This window comes from Nannobrachium achirus, assembly GCF_963921795.1.
Source record: "Nannobrachium achirus genome assembly, chromosome: 10".
NCBI classification, from domain to species: domain Eukaryota; kingdom Metazoa; phylum Chordata; class Actinopteri; order Myctophiformes; family Myctophidae; genus Nannobrachium; species Nannobrachium achirus.
In genome coordinates this window covers 61352632-61370884 of record NC_137819.1, presented here as the reverse complement: position 1 = coordinate 61370884, position 18253 = coordinate 61352632, and the positions used below count along the sequence as shown (strand labels likewise).

The window sequence follows — 18253 nt, the reverse complement described above, 5'->3', positions numbered from 1 at the left end:
CCCTGGACTGCCGTCACGGCACCCCAGGGTGCCCTAGCCTGATAAATCAGTCCGCACATTACCACCCCCTGTAGTGTGTGAAGAGTCTGACGTTTGCAGCCAGGCAAAGGGTGCCCCATCACCCACTTTGAAAACCCCTGCTCTATACCATGTGATCATGCCATGGTCGTGAGTTAAAGGGATGGTTAACCCCAAATTAACTTACATCATTGGTTCTCAACATGGGGTCCAGGGACCACCAGGCCTTCAAATGGGGGTCCTTGGCTAGGGCTGTCACAATTATTACATAATCATCTAATCGCAATTATTTTGACATAATCGTTTACATGTTGAAAATGTTCATATTCTCAAACATCTCCAAAAATATTGGAAATAGCAGATCTACAAGCTCACAACACGTCGCATCCGCGTTGTGAGCTTGTAGATCGGCTATTTCCACTATCAATGTTCTTCTTCAAGTAGCCTATAAAGTTGTCAAATATGTAAGTAATTCCCATGTGCAACTTCAAAGCCTAGAAGCCAAACAGGAATGTAATTGTCAACAACAGAAACTCAATTAAATCGTTAATCGCAATTATTTGAGTGAAAATTAATCGTCATGTAAAATGTCATAATCGTGACAGCCCTATCCTTGGCCGAATGCAGCGATTCTCAAACAGTGGGCCCTGCTTGAGAGGGTAATACAAGTGGGCCCTCAAATAATTGGCAAAACACTAAGATGTTATTCATAGTATAACATAAAACAAAAAGTATTTTTAATTTACTTTAAAGGGATATTTCACCCCCAAAATGACTTTTTTTAAATTGATTACTCACCCCACAGAGACTTCATGGATATTTCATGGATGTTTTTTAGTTTTTGTCACATTCTTAAGCCAATCATTTGAGGAGTCTCTTTTTGTCTCCATAGGGAACAAGGAGGCCTTTGTATCTCCACTGGTCATCATATTATTAGGCTTAGGAATGCAACAAAAACAAAAAATATCAATTTGAACTGCACTCTGTCGAGGTGCCAACTTGCGTCATGTGCACAAGTAGGCCATAATATGGCCTACTAAGGTGCGCTCACCACTGGCATCACCAATGGTGATACCAGTGACATCACCAGGAATGCTGATCCCACATTGGCTGTCAATAATGACGTTGCCAGAAACGCTGGTCCCTGATTGGGCTACGGCAGAGGTCTTCAACAGGGGGTCCGCGCGACCCCTAGGGGGTCCGCGGAGGTACTGCAGGGGGTCCGCGAAATTGTTGCTTGATTAAACAATAAAATATATATTTTTTTTTTCAAAAGAAATCTTTTTTTTTTGCCATTTTCCACATTTATATTAAAAAATGAATCATGATTCTATCCATTTTCAATAGCTTGAATACATGATTACTATGCAATTGACAGTTGTTGATATTATTGACGTTGGTTCTCAGTTAATAATTAGTATGTTTAGAAATGGTAGTGTTATGGCCACCCTGCTCGCTATAATATATATTGTACATGTTTAAAATAAAAAAATATGTCGTAGCCCCGACCCCCCAACCTACAAGGTGGTAGGGGGTCCCTGCTCCATCTCCCCATCAGTTTGGGGGTCCCCGGCCTGAAAACGTTGAAGACCCCTGGGCTACGGGATAGCACAGAAAAAAAGCCATTCAAAAACCGTCTGAGAAAGCATCTCTGGCTACTAGAGCTGTATTCTTTAACAATGAAACATGCATCATCAAGCATCATATTAACCTTTTAATAATTTTTCATCCCTCAGACGAAGACGGTCTGCCACCGACCGAGCTGAAGTTTGATTACCTCTGGGTAAGTTTGAACACAACATGATTTGTTTTATTTGTTTAATTGCACAATAAAAAAACACATTTGAAATCAGCCATATCTTTAATGACCCCACATCAAAATATTAAATTAATATTAAATTAAAGATTTTGATTTCCCACATACATAACAAACATATTTGTTTTGTACATAGTTTTGTACTTTTTTCTGGTTTTCATGTGTCTAGGAGGTTGACAGTACTTCATTATTACTTCCTGGAGGCTGCTACCTTGTGGTTCAAAAGTGCCGGTCCAAAACACAGATACAATTACATCATATAATCATCCCCTCCCCTAATTACCATTCACCCAACACTGTGGGTGTGTCTAACTTCAGCTGGGTCACCACCTTCAATGACAACCAGGCTTACTTCATGAACTGGTGGGTGTGGCCACATAAAAACCTAATTTTAACTCTTTCTGTACACTTTTTTTGGGGGAAAAAAATCTTCCTCTATAGTATAATCATAATAGTTGATAATCATGTTTCATGAGGGGGGAAATCATGGCACCCCATCTTTAAATACTTTCTTTCACATCATGTCATTGTAATGATTTATGCCAGTGTGCCAGTGATCACCCTCCCCTGTGCCACTTTTGGCACGCGTGCCTAAGGTTGCCTACCCCTGAGCTAGAGAAACCCCTGTTACTAAGCAAACACTCTTTAAAACAATGATGAACTGCTCAATGATGAACAATACTATCAGAAATGTAGCGCTTTTTTAATACTCCTGCAGGCCCTCCTCCCACCTGGGGAGGTGCTACTGCCCGACCTACAGCCCCTCCCAAGGGATGGAGCCCCTCCCCCCACAGTGCCCGTCCAACCCCCGGCAGACATCATAAGGGGTGTCAATTCGTTCTGAGAGTAAGTAAAGTCATTTTCTTATAACAACAGAAATGTACATATTCCACCATCCCACATCAACTTTTTGCAGCTTTTTAACCCTCTATTCTACCCTACAGATGGACAGATGACAGAACCCCCCTCCCCACCCTTCAGTTGAAGAGGACCCCCATCCCCACCCTTCAGTTGAAGAGGACCCCCCCCCCCCCCACACACCTATAATTAATTGTTGTTGTTGTTGTTGTGTGTAAAGACTAAACATGTTTTAAATTAAAAATTACACACACAAATAAACTTGTTCTTATTTAATTTTATTTTTTTTGGGCTCAATACCTCAAGCTAGAAAGTGCTGTTCCTGACGGGATCCTTGAGAATGTAACCATAGGAGAACTCCTTCAACACTATGGACCAGAGCTAGAATTCACCGATACCCCAGGCTGTGCCTGCCAGAAGGAATAACAGAAATCAGATTATGTGGATAAAATGTTGCATCTGCCCCTGCATGTTTCCTGTCTCTGCACTGAATTAATGATCTAGAACAGTCTGTGGTTCTCAACCTTTTCAGGTCGCAACCCCCAAAATAAGAATATGTTAACTGGGACCCCCCACCCTGAGGAGCACTAAGTGTTGAGGTTGCATTACATTTTGTATAACATGGGATCTATTGTGAAAATAGCATGTAGATCATCTATTTTCACAATTCTGCCTCTAATATTTGCCAATGTTTAATTTGTCATTTTAGAGGTATTAAAAAGTCCTTAAATTGTCACTTTAGAATGTGCAGATACCCTCTATACACTAAACGTTATGTTGGTTTGTTTACTGTTGAGTGAGGAAACAATGTTGCACATTAAGTTAATCATCTGGGGACCCCCCAAAATAATTTGGGGACCCACAGGTTGAGAACCACTGATCTAGAAGAGAAAATAATAATAATAAATAAACAAACACACACACACACACACACACACACACACACACACACACCTTTTTTTATTTGTCTAGGCCATAGAGTTATAATAAGTAGGTCAAGGCGACTCTTCTTCTTCATTGGTAGTTTTATTTTGAAGGCTGGCTTTGTGACCCGGAAGTCATATTTTGGGTTTCAGTTGTGATCCTATGGTTGTGATTCATTTGGCTGCCAGTGGAGCGATGGAAAGAATAGGTAAGATGATCAATACAGTACGTCTATTCATTCATCACTGAAAACACAATACAACTCAGAAGTGAAGTAATGTATACTGCTTCTTGCCCTTAGGTAACAGCCAACATAGAACAATGCTGTGTGCATCTGTACAGGGTGATAATGAGGCTAACTTGCTAGCCAACTCCAGTAGTTCAATAATATGCAGTACGATCATCAAGTTATGATATTTATTTATATATCTATCAGGATCTCGTTTATGTTGCAAAACCACGTAGTAAACTGTCCACCGGTATTGTTTACCTGCCATTCATTCATTCACAACCCTTCAGGCATGTCAAACCAATAGCCCTGAATACATGACTATCATGTATATGATAGTCTAGCCGCAAATTGCAACACTAGATTTGTTTATACTCGGATGAATCTAGGGTTGCAATACCTCCCATAGGGATCCAATGCATGAAAACAGTTTTTTGCTATCTTATTGTATTAAACGACTTCAAACTCACCAATATTGTGGCTCTATGGAAAGCTTGGAATTTACTCTTGCTATCTGCAAAGTGTTTGTTTCTGAAAATTCCACCGTGGAATTGTTATGATTTATTTTCTGTCAATAAAATCCGAGCAGCCATGTTTTTTTTTCTAAGTCTTGAACTTAGGAAGCGCTCGTCTCCTATAACACCACGTCCCGCTGCCTCCTGCATTAGGCTATGTGACAGAACCAGCTGGTACACAGGACTGCTGAGTGACTTCCCACGAGCGCTTCCAAACTCCAGCACTTAGAAAAAATAATCACCCGAACTGAATTTCTTGACAGAAAATAAAATCATAACAATTCCACGGTGGATTTTTCAGAAACAAACACTTTGCAGATAGCAAGAGTAAATTCCAAGCTTTCCATAGAGCCACAATATTGGTGAGTTTGAAGTCGTTTAATACAATCAGATAGCAAAAAACTGTTTTCATGCATTGGATCCCTATGGGAGGTATTGCAACCCTAGATTCATCCGAGTATAAACAAATCTAGTGTTGCAATTTGCGGCTAATGATAGTCATGTATTCAGGGCTAGTCAAACCAACACATCATAACGCTTATTTAAGAGTTAAATTGTGTTGTAAAGGTTTAACCAGGGCTGCCAATATTGGACTGAGATTGTGATTTTGATTTGATCAGGCTTGACTTCAAAACGTAGGCATTATAACAGATATTGATTTGATAACATAGTAGATGTAATTTCCTACTTTTATGCCCATATATCCCTGATGTCATCGATATTAACCCTGCAATTGACCCGAATTATTTCTACTTATTTCTACTTGCCAAAAAATTGGCATGGTGTTGTAGGGGTCCTAATCACAGGAAAATGTAATGTTTAAAAAATATAATGTTTTTGTATGGTTTCATAGCCATAAATCATAAATCATGCTCTAATTTGCATTTTGGGGGAATTTCTGTTCTAGATATTCTAATGATCACGAAAAAAAATTACAGGCATTTTACTCATGTTGAGGAATAGCTTCAGTGAAAAAGTGAGATGTTGTTCGTCTAGACTCTGGACTCCAGAGATCTTTAAGTGGTGTGAATGTTAGCCTCTGTGGGGGGTATTTATTTATATGCAAATATCGTGGCCAATGGCAATGTAATACTAAACAATAGTGTTTTAATGGTGATGTTAATGTGAAAAAGAACAGGAAAACTAATTATATAGATTTTTTTAAATGATGTTGCCAAAAAGCAACGCTGGGCCTTGCAGGGTTAATGATGCCCTGTTAGAGAAATCCCTGTGATGCTGAGAACTTTAGCCAAAAATAGCAGATCTACAAGCTCACAACACCTCCCATTGTGAGGCGTTGTGAGCTTGCAGATCAGATATTTTCGGCAAAGAGGTTTTGTAGAGGGGAAAGCAGAGTGAAAGCTCAAGTTTATTAAGTATTGACGGTTCAAGCGGTTAAATATCTGTAAACACAAATTGACATGAATCCAAAATACACTGATAATTGTGCTGTCAAACAGTGAAACTATATATGGAATCTATGAAGTGGTTGTGGGGGTCCCTGCTTCATCTGTCTCTCAACTAAGGCGTCCTTGGCCTGAACACGTTGAAGACCCCTGGAGTACAGAATTCATCATCACTGTTGTCTCTTGTTCTCCAACCACCGGATAGATCTCCCCCCCACGGGCCCAGCAGACCTGCCTCTCTCACTGCTGGAGATGGGTTGTTCTGGCAGGCTGGAGCTTATCACCCATCCTCTGCCCCCTGGTCAGCCTCTACCGCCACACAGCACGGTCAGTAGGCTACAGTATGGTCAGTAGGCTATAGACTAGAGCCCTACCGCCACACAGCACGGTCAGTAGGCTACAGTATGGTCAGTAGGCTACAGTATGGTCAGTAGGCTACAGTATGGTCAGTAGGCTATAGACTAGAGCCTCTACCGCCACACAGCACGGTCAGTAGGCTACAGTATGGTCAGTAGGCTACAGTATGGTCAGTAGGCTACAGTATGGTCAGTAGGCTATAGACTAGAGCCTCTACCGCCACACAGCACGGTCAGTAGGCTACAGTATGGTCAGTAGGCTACAGTATGGTCAGTAGGCTACAGTATGGTCAGTAGGCTATAGACTAGAGCCCTACCGCCACACAGCACGGTCAGTAGGCTACAGTATGGTCAGTAGGCTACAGTACGGTCAGTAGGCTACAGTATGGTCAGTAGGCTACAGTACGGTCAGTAGGCTACAGTACGGTCAGTAGGCTATAGACTTGAGCCTTTACCGCCACACAGCACGGTCAGTAGGCTACAGTATGGTCAGTAGGCTACAGTATGGTCAGTAGGCTACAGTATGGTCAGTAGGCTATAGACTAGAGCCTTTACCGCCACACAGCACGGTCAGTAGGCTACAGTATGGTCAGTAGGCTACAGTATGGTCAGTAGGCTACAGTATGGTCAGTAGGCTATAGACTAGAGCCCTACCGCCACACAGCACGGTCAGTAGGCTACAGTATGGTCAGTAGGCTATAGACTAGAGCCTCTACCGCCACACAGCACGGTCAGTAGGCTACAGTATGGTCAGTAGGCTATAGACTAGAGCCCTACCACCACACAGCACGGTCAGTAGGCTACAGTATGGTCAGTAGGCTACAGTATGGTCAGTAGGCTACAGTATGGTCAGTAGGCTATAGACTAGAGTTCTACCGCCACACAGCACGGTCAGTAGGCTACAGTATGGTCAGTAGGCTACAGTATGGTCAGTAGGCTACAGTAGGGTGGATCTTAAATTACCTTTTTTAGATTTTCTTGAGTCTCACCCCCCAATTATGTTCCAATGTACAAAAAACTGCTTTGGTTAAAATTTGGTTGAATTTCAAGCATATTTAGAGGTAGCTCAATCAAGTCAAAGATTGTACTTTTTATTGGTCAAAATCGAATTGCACTGCAGGCACATTTAAGTTATACATTACACATTATTCTTATACTAAGCACAGAAATTATATTTTTTAAGCTTACAAATCTAAACACAAATCTGATTACATGTTTGTCATATGTCAAACCAGAATTAATGTATTGTAGGAAATAGCAAAGCAAAGAATGACAAATTGCTATTTTTCATTTAACGTGCACAATGACATGGCTTTATTGCACACTCTTCAATCATACTCACAACACACAACAAGTACACAGCCCCACTTCCTTGTTTACCCCCAAAAACCCCGAAAGTCACTGCAGTATAGCAATTCAGTAGTTACTGATCAATTAAAGTTTGTTTACGGCTATCGGGATACTTGTGCCGATGGTTCTGCACAATTTGCAGCAAGTATTGGAGTTGGGACTCATCTTTAGTAATGAGACCACAATATTCTTGTATTAGGTCAACCCCACGCTCTGCATGATCATTGACAACATTCATTGCCTTCACTACAGCCAGAGCTTCTTGGTAGTCTACCCTGGGCTCCCACTCATCGGGATCAACGTCAAGGAAGTCATCCAGGAGATCCATCATTTTGAAAAGCACTTCAATGTTCTTCCTTGCAATTGTTCCAAGGTCAACAGTAATTCTCAGTTCATGATCTTCATTTCCATCTTTCATGGCTCTCACCATCAGCCTCTTCGTTTGCGCGCTCACTTGACTGTCAAACAATGCAAGTCCGACAATCTCTGGAGCAAAATACCATAAGTGATTGGAACACTATTGAGAAGCAGCTTTAGACACCTCAGCATTTATTGATGAATATTCCAGCAACGATTTTAACAGCTGCCAAGTAATTTAGTGGAGCGCTGACAGCAACAGGTGCCATCATCCATGCCTTCACATAATTGCAAACTGCAAAAATGCACAAATCCACGCATGCTTTTTCTTCCCTGAAGGTCAGTTTGAATTGGCCATGAAACATCCAGATCTTCATACAATAAATAACCTTTGCCATCCAACGGGCATGATGGGTAGCTCCTGGAGCTCTGAACCGGATACCTCGAGCAGCGAGGTATCCGGTTCATCAATAAATGCTGAGGTGTCTAAAGCTGCTTCTCAAAAGTTTTCCAATCACTTATGGTGAACAGGGGCATATGAAGAGAATTACTGTTGACCTTGGAACAATTGCAAGGAAGAACATTGAAGATTTTTTCCAAGGTGCTTTGAGTGGGAGCCCAGGGAGGACTACCAAGAAGCTCTGGCTGTAGTGAAGGCGATGAATGTTGTTAATGATCATGCAGAGTGTGGGGTTGACCTAATACAAGAATATTGTGGTCTCATTACTAAAGATGAGTCCCAACTCCAATACTTGCTGCAAATTGTGCAGGACTATCGGCACAAGTATCCCGATAGCCGTAAACAAACTTTAATTGATCAGTAACTACTGAATTGCTATACTGCAGTGACTTTCGGGGGTTTTGGGGGTAAACAAGGAAGTGGGGCTGTGTACTTGTTGTGTGTTGTGAGTATGATTGAAGAGTGTGCAATAAAGACATGTCATTGTGCACGTTAAATGAAAAATTGCAAATTGTCATTCTTTGCTTTGCTATTACCTACAATACATTAATTCTGGTTTGACATATGACAAACATGTAATCAGATTTGTGTTTAGATTTGTAAGCTTAAAAAATATCATTTCTGTGCTTAGTATAAGAATAATGTGTAATGTATAACTTAAATGTGCCTGCACTGCCTTGCAGTGCAATTCGATTTTGACCAATAAAATGTACAATCTTTGACTTGATTGAGCTACCTCTAAATATGCTTGAAATTCAACCAAATTTTAACCAAAGCAGTTTTTTGTACATTGGAACATAATTGGGGGGTGAGACTCAAGAAAATCAGAAAAAGGTCATTTAAGATCCACCCTAAGGCTACAGTATGGTCAGTAGGCTACAGCACGGTCAGTAGGCTACAGTATGGTCAGTAGGCTATAGACTAGAGCCTTTACCGCCACACAGCACGGTCAGTAGGCTACAGTATGGTCAGTAGGCTACAGTATGGTCAGTAGGCTACAGCACGGTCAGTAGGCTACAGTATGGTCAGTAGGCTATAGACTAGAGCCTTTACCGCCACACAGCACGGTCAGTAGGCTACAGTATGGTCAGTAGGCTACAGTATGGTCAGTAGGCTATAGACTAGAGCCCTACCGCCACACAGCACGGTCAGTAGGCTACAGTATGGTCTGTAGGCTACAGTATGGTCTGTAGGCTACAGTATGGTCTGTAGGCTATAGACTAGAGCAGTGATTCTCAACCCAGGGGGGTCCCCAAATTATTTGGGGGGGTCCCCAGATGATTAACTTAATGTGCAACATTGTTTTCTCACTCAACAGTTTACAAACCAAAGTTAAGAGGTATTATGCACATTTCTAAAGTGATAATTTAAAGCCTTTTTTTTTTATACCTCTCTAAACTGACAAATTAAACATTGGTCAAATGATCAAATATTATAGGCAGAAATTGTGAAAATAGCCGATCTACATGCTCACAACGCCATGTTATATAAAATGTAGTGCCTCAACTCTTAGTGTTCGTCAGGGTGGGGGGGTCCCCGGTTCAAATATGATTATTTTGGGGGTCGCAGCCTGAAAAGGTTGAAAACCACTGCTCTAGAGCATTATGGACCCGTTGGGTCCAATGCTGATCCTGATGTTGGGGAGACAGTTCTAAAGTCTATTGTAATCTGTGGTCCATTGACTATATTCTATAAAACAAATACATTTTAAAAAGGAAATTTGTGTGCGCGTGCGTGCGTGCGTGCGTGTCATATTTCATCCAATCAGGAGAGAGTACCCATTCATCACCTTTGTTCGTATCGTGTCTCAATGTTGTCCGCTCATTTCTTTCACTTCCAATTGAACTTGTTCATCCTGTATCCTGCATGAGATCTCTCTTCTGATTGGATCAAATCGGTATCCTGACCTAAAATGTATTTTCTGTTTACTAAAGAGAAAATCAATTATTTTTTCATTTCAAATTGATTATTGTTTTTTTTTATTTTTTTTATAATCGATTACATTTATTATTTTGATTAACTGTGGCACCCCTAATGTAGCCTGCTTCCAGACCAGAGACCCCGCCCACTCTCAGAGTGGACTCTTTCTCTGGTCTGGAGCTGAGTACATGAATCGTTTTTTATTTTCGGCTGTCCAATGAGCGCGCGGGGTGGGGGTGGGGGTGGGGTGGGTCTAATGAATATCCAATCCGCGCAGCAGTTGAAACGATTCAAACGAAGTTCACACACACACACACACACACACACACACACACACACACACACACACACACACACACACACACAGGCAGGCTGAGGAAGGCACACACACACACACACACACACACACGAGCGCACTGATTTCACCAAGCTGTTTAATGTTGATTACAAGTTTCTGGTCGCAGTTCTGTGTGGAAGCAGTCACTGGCACAGACAGAGACACACACACAATCACACACACACTCCCCGACGGTGCGTCGCGTCCACCGCGCGTCTCGATCACCGTGCGTCGCGATCACGCGCGTGCACGCTCGCAAAAAAGTCCCCCGTAAATCGCTCAGAATGGAGCACAGTTTCAGACTAAAGCGTGAGCTGAGTCTGAAATCAGGCTACCCCTAATGTCGACTGTCACGTCCACTATCTCTTATGTTTTGTCATCTATAGCTTCCTCATGGCCTGCCTCCTACCAGTGTGGACCTGGAGACAGAAATAGAGAGACAGTTTCTACGTGACCCTGCCTGGCTTCCCATTCATGACACCGATGCTGCCTTCCAAAAGTTTCTCACGTACGTACATGTCTATAATGGCCCCCCAAAACACCCACAAAACTGAAATGTTATGACTCATCACATCACAGTTTTGTGGATGTTTTGGGGGGCCAAGTTTTTTGTGCAAAGCAAATGCTTGCAATGGATTCAGAATCATGACAAACCCCTAGTTAGACCCCTCACATCCTACTTAAAGCAGATATCTTTCTGGGTATTTTCCTCCTGTATAGAAAGTCGATGGGAGCCCAACTTGATTTGGCCACTGTGGCGACCCCAAAGGTCGTCGGCTCGGGCGCCCTAGCTAAATCATTAGAGCAATCCCTGGGCTACATCTGTGCAAAATGTGGCACTTTTAGACTGATTAGCACGAAATGAGCATTGGCTCCCCTTCAGGCCCCACACTAGTAAAGGTTAACATTAACAATGGTGCTGTTTTTGGGTTTGTTTTCCTTTCATGAAAACTGTGTTAAATGGCTTGGTTTACATACAGATAAATTGTGTTTTGCACCATCTGTCTGTCTGTCTGTCTGTCTGTCTGTCTGTCTGTCTGTCTGTCTGCCTGTCTGTTAGGACAGAAATTGGTGGAAAGGTTGTTCCTGAGCTAAGGAAAAACTAAAACATTAACTTTCCGCGCATATTTTCTTTGTTTTTGCCTCTCTGCCGCTGTTGGCAGAATTAATTCTGTCTTGAGACATTAGTGCTCTGCTGAGTTCTGTATGTAACATACTGTACGCATGTGTAATATAAGTTCATATGTATGTATGCATCTGCTCATTGCTTGCATTATTCAATTGCAAGACATAAACGTAATACTGAAGTAGTATTGTTGTTTCCCCCCCAGTGTGAGTCAGAGGGACATTAACATGGACTCTCTGCTACACTGCACCCCCTCTCCACTGCACTCCAGTCTGTCCGTGATCAGAGATCCAACCACAGGAATGTTACTGGACTTCACAGAGGTAGCTCACCACCACTCTGCTCTTTGTTGTCTTAGGGCCCATGTCCACAGAAAGCATTTTCCTTCTTTTTTTAAACTTAAAAACTTAAAGTGAGAGAAGACATAAAATATATTATGAAGTAGCATAAAAAGCATTAAAAAGATGTCACTGGGAATAGTTATAATCCTTTGTTATTGAACACAGACCCATAAATAAACTATTAGTCCAGTAAGTTCATAGGCCTAGCGGTTGGAAAGAGCCTAATAGCTGTTGGGACAAAAGTCTCTCACCAGCTAGCCTTCTGCACCAGCTTGTTCAGACTATTAGCATCCTTATCCATCACGCTGCCTCCCCAGCAGAGCAGACTGCCGTATAAACAGGACACTTGAACGTGTACCGCATATTGCTGCACACACCAAAGACCTAAGCCTCCCCAGGAAGAAGAGCCTACTCTGTGTCTTTTCGTAGACGGTGCCATAGTCCGAAGGTTCATTAGTCCAAATTTGTTAAGAATACTATGCCTAACCCTAACTCTAACCTTAACCTCAGTAACCCTAACTAAATTCAGACTCGGACTAATGAACCTTCGGACTAATGGGCAGTCCCCTTGTAGACGGCACCAGTGTTCAGAATCCTCCTGGCTGTGTCTCACAATCTTGTCATTTAAGACTTTCAAGCACAGCAACGGTCGATAGGTTTGAATGTTGTGGGCATCAACAAGTGCTCTGTGCGAGTGCTCTGGACATGATATACAAAGTGTTCCTCCACTCATCATGAAGCGATTATTGTGGACACGGTCCAATTATTGTTTGTGAAGCACTTTGTGACACTGTTATACTGTAAGTAGGTCGGGAGTGGCTTATTGTCGGTATCAGCCGGTAACACGCGGGAGTCTGTCCCCGTTACAATGCGCTAGACCCCTGGGAGATGGCCTGCTGAGGTGGAGCACCACACCTACCATCAGCTCCCAGTACTTGCCGCACGACTTGCCAAGCCGTGCTACTCATACGCTGAGTTGGCGGTGCCCGGAATCGAACCCATGACCTTGCGATACAAAGGCGAGAGCTCTACCGACTGAGCTACCCTGGCACAATATACTGTAGGTAGATTAAATAGATATGTACACTCATGTGGATGTGGTTGACTTAGCTTGATGTCTTTCCCTTTCCATCCTTGTGAATGTCAAGGTGTTGCTGGAGGACACAGGGCTGTCAGCCAAGAATTCATTGTCTTTACAACGTCAACCTGGTCCTCCGTCAGAGAGCCTGAGAGGAAGCAACACTAACTACCCCTTCCTGCCTGGTGAGTCAGTGTTTAGCAGCTACTGTAGCAAGCATTCTGTACTAAAAAGACTTGTTTAAAGGGTAACCAATACTAATAATAATAATACAGTACCAGTGTGGTGGAGAGCCAGTCCAACGCAGCTTCATGTCTATGGATAGTAGAATGCTTTAAATCTTTCATATGAATGCCCCTAGGGGGGGAATGTCACTCAGAACGGCACATTGAGGTTGTACTGCCGTAATTTATGAATTAGTTACTCCTGCTAGGGCCCTTCACCAAGGTACTGGCATTATAAGTTACTGACTAAGACTAAGGATGGATTCACACTGCGGTTCTCGAGGCTGCTTGGCAGATGTTTTGTTAGTGTGAAGCATGCGTACTGTCCTCAGAAACGGCAGCCCCGAGACCACCTCCGGAGGTAGTCTACAGTACATGATGCGTCCTCGAGAACGGTGTGCTGCATTGTGTAGCTACCGTTCCATAAACCAAGGAAGTGGTGACGGTCAGCTAGGATGAAAATAACAAGGATTGGTCCGCGACGTCACTATTAAGATACCAAGGATGCACCAGTGACGTTACTGTTATGCGATGATTACAGATGGCGTTACATTAGCCCCTTTTCCACTGACGTGGCCCAACACCACACCACTCCACACTGCCCACTTTTGTGCCAGGTTTTCCACTACAAGGACCTGGGTAGAGTGGTGTGAAAGTGGTACTAAACGTGGTACTTTTACTACTAAAAAGTATCCAATCCAGAGTAGGTCTGAGCTAGGCCAAACAGAGACAAACAGATCATAATGATTGATCACTCACTGACTTTTCATTTAGACCACCAGCTATACATGATAATAGATTCTATTGTGTTATAACCACTATTATAAACTATTATAATCTATTATAAATGATCATATTAATACATTAATACTTTACAGGGTATTATAATCACAGTTATAATCCATTATAGTGTATTATAATTAGGATAATTGTAATACAAATTTGTATTGTATTATAATCACAGTTAAAATGGTACAATTGTTTCTTACTGATAGGAGTACTTTTGTGTAATGGAAAATGTAGATAATTTGATGTGGTGTAGTGTGGTACTAAAGCTGCAGTCAAAAAGGGGCTATTGTAATGTTTCAAAGACAGTCAGCACACACTGCTTTGGTTGTGTATTGTTGTTCTGTTATTGTTACAACTCACAATAACGTCAGGAACACTTTCAGGAAAACTTTAATATTTGCTCTAAATTCTGACAAGATACTCTTCTTCTCTGACATGACGTTTTATATCTCCCAAAGCCCCATAGTCAACAGCGCCCCCGGGAGGCACACAAATACAATTACAGTTGAATGAAGTGTACTCCAGGGAGTCCAGGCACAGAATAATTTTGGCCAATGTGAATGCTGGTCAGCGGGGACCAGGCAACTGTTTTCGGAAACAGTTCAAATCAATCGGACTGCAGTGTGAATACCGCCCCATAATACTTTGCAATTTTTATATTTAGTCGACTAAGACTAGACTAGACTAAAGAATTTCATAAGTCTAAAACGAAATGTTTGTTATCAAAAGTCTAAGACTAAATCAGCTGTAAACATTAAAACTGCCTCTCTTAATGATGGGTCAAAATGTCCCCAAGTAAGGGGACAGTAGAGTTTATACCATTTATAATTCTGTTACCCTTCTGGTCAGACATTAGCAAACTGTGTGTGATGTCAATGAATTCACAGGGGGTATGGAGGAACTTACTCTGGAACAGATCAAGAAGAAATGTGAGCTGGAGGAGGACATAGACTTCGAGAATGGTAATGGCTAAGCTGACTCCATAATAGTTTATTTTTTGGTATTAATTAATGTTGTACCGTATCAGCAGTCACATTACAATTCATGCAATAACATGGAACTGTAATAAGACATTGAGACATACATTTCTATATCAATGTTTCTATTTACAGGTTTACTTACAGTTCCTCCCGGATTTAAAGCTGGGGTCGACTTCAGTGACAAAGGTTTGTATTGAGATCAGTCCATCTTACAGAGATTTTAGTTGAATTAAATCAATGAATGAATGAATTTATTAATTAATATAATCCACTCGTCTATGATTTTTTTTCCTTCTCCAAGATGCCAAAACGGCAAAGGCAGAAGTCAACCTCATGTCTCTCCTGTCCACCTTTGATGATGTCATTGACTTGCACCTTGTGGTGGAGGAGAAGGAGAAAGGCCCAGAAAACGGCGAAACCCAGAAACTAACGAGAACCAACAGCTTGGAAGACCTGGGCATCAAGGTACCTAAACTAACTAGAACCAACAGCTTGGAAGACCTGGGCATTAAGGTACCTAAACTAACTAGAACCAACAGCTTGGAAGACCTGGGCATCAAGGTACCTAAACTAACTAGAACCAACAGCTTGGAAGACCTGGGCATTAAGGTACCTAAACTAACTAGAACCAACAGCTTGGAAGACCTGGGCATCAAGGTACCTAAACTAACTAGAACCAACAGCTTGGAAGACCTGGGCATCAAGGTACCTAAGGAGACGATGCTTCTGTCATAAACACATGCTGGATTCTCCTTCTTAAGGCTTTATCATAGTCTGAGGTGAAGAGCTATCACCTCAACTTTAAAGCCATCCCCTAAAAATGAGATAACAAGTGGAGGCCATCATAAATGGTGCATTTATATAGCGCTTTTATCCAAGGCGCTTTACATAGATTGTGCATTACATTCACCCATTCACGCACACATTCATACACCGGTGGCGGAGGAAACCATGCAAGGCACCAACCTACTCACCGGGAGCAATTAGGGGTTCAGAGTCTTGCTCAAGGACTCTTCGATATTAACTCAGGGGAGCCCGGATTCGAACTGGGAACCCTTCAGGAACCCATCATGCTCTAACAACGGTTTCTCTACCCCTGAGCTATGCCGCCCCATCATAGTCACGGCCTCACGGTGAAGTCCTATCACCGCGCCTCTGTGCCTCTGAAACCGGGGGGCACACTGAGTGGTCTAGATCAACCAATCAGTGAACGGGGTGATGGGGAGATGTCTGAAGGTAAAAACAAAGGAGAGATGTCGGGGTTCGCGATGATAGCCCTTCATTGTGGCGAATGACGTAATGTTGTAGTTTTCTGACTTTAAAAGACTACACTGCGGTGATAATTTATCACCCCAGACTGTACTATGATAGAGCCTTTCTTTAGGCCAGTGTTTCTCAACCTTTTTTCTGCTTGGGCACACTTTTCATGTCCCAAGAATCCATGGGCACACCAACATAATACAGGGGTGTACATATTGTCACTGTCGGGACGAAACCTTGTATCTCCAAGTTTCAAATTTGTAAGTTTCTTCGCAAAGTAAAGCCTTGCTTCATCATACAAGGCTGTCGCACAACAGTAGTGAAAACAGAAGATCTACGCGAGGCGTTGTGTGCTTGTAGATCGGCTGTTATCACTAGTTTAAATCATTTTTAAAATGATAAATACAATACTGGCTTTAAAGCAGTTTCAAGGGGCACACTTGACCCTTCTCAGGGGCACACCAAAGGTCCCCAGGCACAGTGGTTCAGTGGTTGAGAAACACTGCTTTAGGCTAATCCAGAGTAGGTCTGAGCTAGGCCAAACAGAGACAAACAGATCATAATGATTGATCACTCACTGACTTTTCATTTAGACCACTGCTTTAACATGCGATGGGTGGATGGGTTAAAAAGAACACACTCTGATGTCAGAATGTAGTTTCATCCCTATTTTAGGCATGCCATTAGGTGACAACTTTCAGAATTGTTTTTTAAATTGACTAAATCGATTGATTAAATCGAATCTACATCTTGAATCTACATCTTGTGAACTTGTAGATCAGCTATTTAGTATTTAGGGCATAAGTAGTTATTATGTCATACTGTAGGAATGGAAGATACTGTTTCAGACAGGACTCAAAAGAATTTGTCACAAAGGACGGAAGAAAAAAAAACTGTTGATGTGATAGTACAGTAACATTACCTAACCTTTCAAGTCACTGAGACATTGAAATCCAGTTTTATTGCTCTATTTGCAGGATGCTGTGTTGCCCCCCTCTAAATCCGAGAAGGAGGTGTCCAAGCCAACAGAGGTCTCTGAGGAAAAGAAGAAATGGGCCATACCTGTAGATATCACCTCCCCCTGCCTTGACTTTCATAAACGCATCCCCAATCCAGCATTCAAGGTAAACAACTGAACTGATAACTTGTTCCAAATGCATGCACTACATTTCCTAATCCTAAACTATTAAGTGACTACAGCCATTGTCACCTAGACATTCAATTGCTTATTCAGTTGAATAGCTCAAGTTCTCACCAGACAAATGGTTTTGTAAAAATACGTGGCTAATCACTCTGTGTAACTCTTCCATTCCAATGAGAAAATAGGGACATTTGCACTTTGGGAAGAAATGTGCAGTCGATCAAATTTCCTCAACTCACATTTGATTAACAAGGATCTTTGTGTGCGTGTGTGTACTGTGCATGTGTGTGTGCCCGTGCGTGTGTGCGTGCGTGCGTGCTACTGATAAAAGGATGCTTATGTTCTATCATCAGTCCAACATCAGTATAGTAAGTTTAGTAACCTGAACATCTCTCTGTGGACCATCAGTATAGTAACTTGAACATGTGTCTGTGGACCATCAGTATAGTACCTTGAACATGTCTCTGTGGACCATCAGTATAGTAACTTGAACATGTGTCTGTGGACCATCAGTATAGTAACTTGAACATGTGTCTGTGGACCATCAGTATAGTAACTTGAACATGTCTCTGTGGACCATCAGTATAGTAACTTGAACATGTGTCTGTGGACCATCAGTATAGTAACTTGAACATGTCTCTGTGGACCATCAGTATAGTAACTTGAACATGTCTCTGTGGACCATCAGTATAGTAACTTGAACATGTGTCTGTGGACCATCAGTATAGTAACTTGAACATGTCTCTGTGGACCATCAGTATAGTAACT

At 42.1% G+C, this 18253-nt stretch overlaps 1 protein-coding gene across 1 annotated transcript in view; it reads left to right on the top strand.

Annotated features, from left to right (window-relative positions):
- The first annotated feature begins 3774 nt into the window (after positions 1–3774).
- skic2 (SKI2 subunit of superkiller complex) overlaps positions 3775–18253 on the top strand; it is a 65187-nt gene continuing 50708 nt past the window's right edge. Inside the window, exons 1-9 of the mRNA XM_080734372.1 lie at positions 3775–3824; positions 5972–6093; positions 10933–11054; positions 11878–11995; positions 13162–13276; positions 14992–15066; positions 15217–15270; positions 15386–15549; positions 17322–17468. Coding sequence (XP_080590498.1) covers positions 3779–3824; positions 5972–6093; positions 10933–11054; positions 11878–11995; positions 13162–13276; positions 14992–15066; positions 15217–15270; positions 15386–15549; positions 17322–17468 — 963 coding nt within the window. The 5' untranslated portion in view covers positions 3775–3778. The remainder of the gene's footprint in view (positions 3825–5971; positions 6094–10932; positions 11055–11877; positions 11996–13161; positions 13277–14991; positions 15067–15216; positions 15271–15385; positions 15550–17321; positions 17469–18253) is intronic.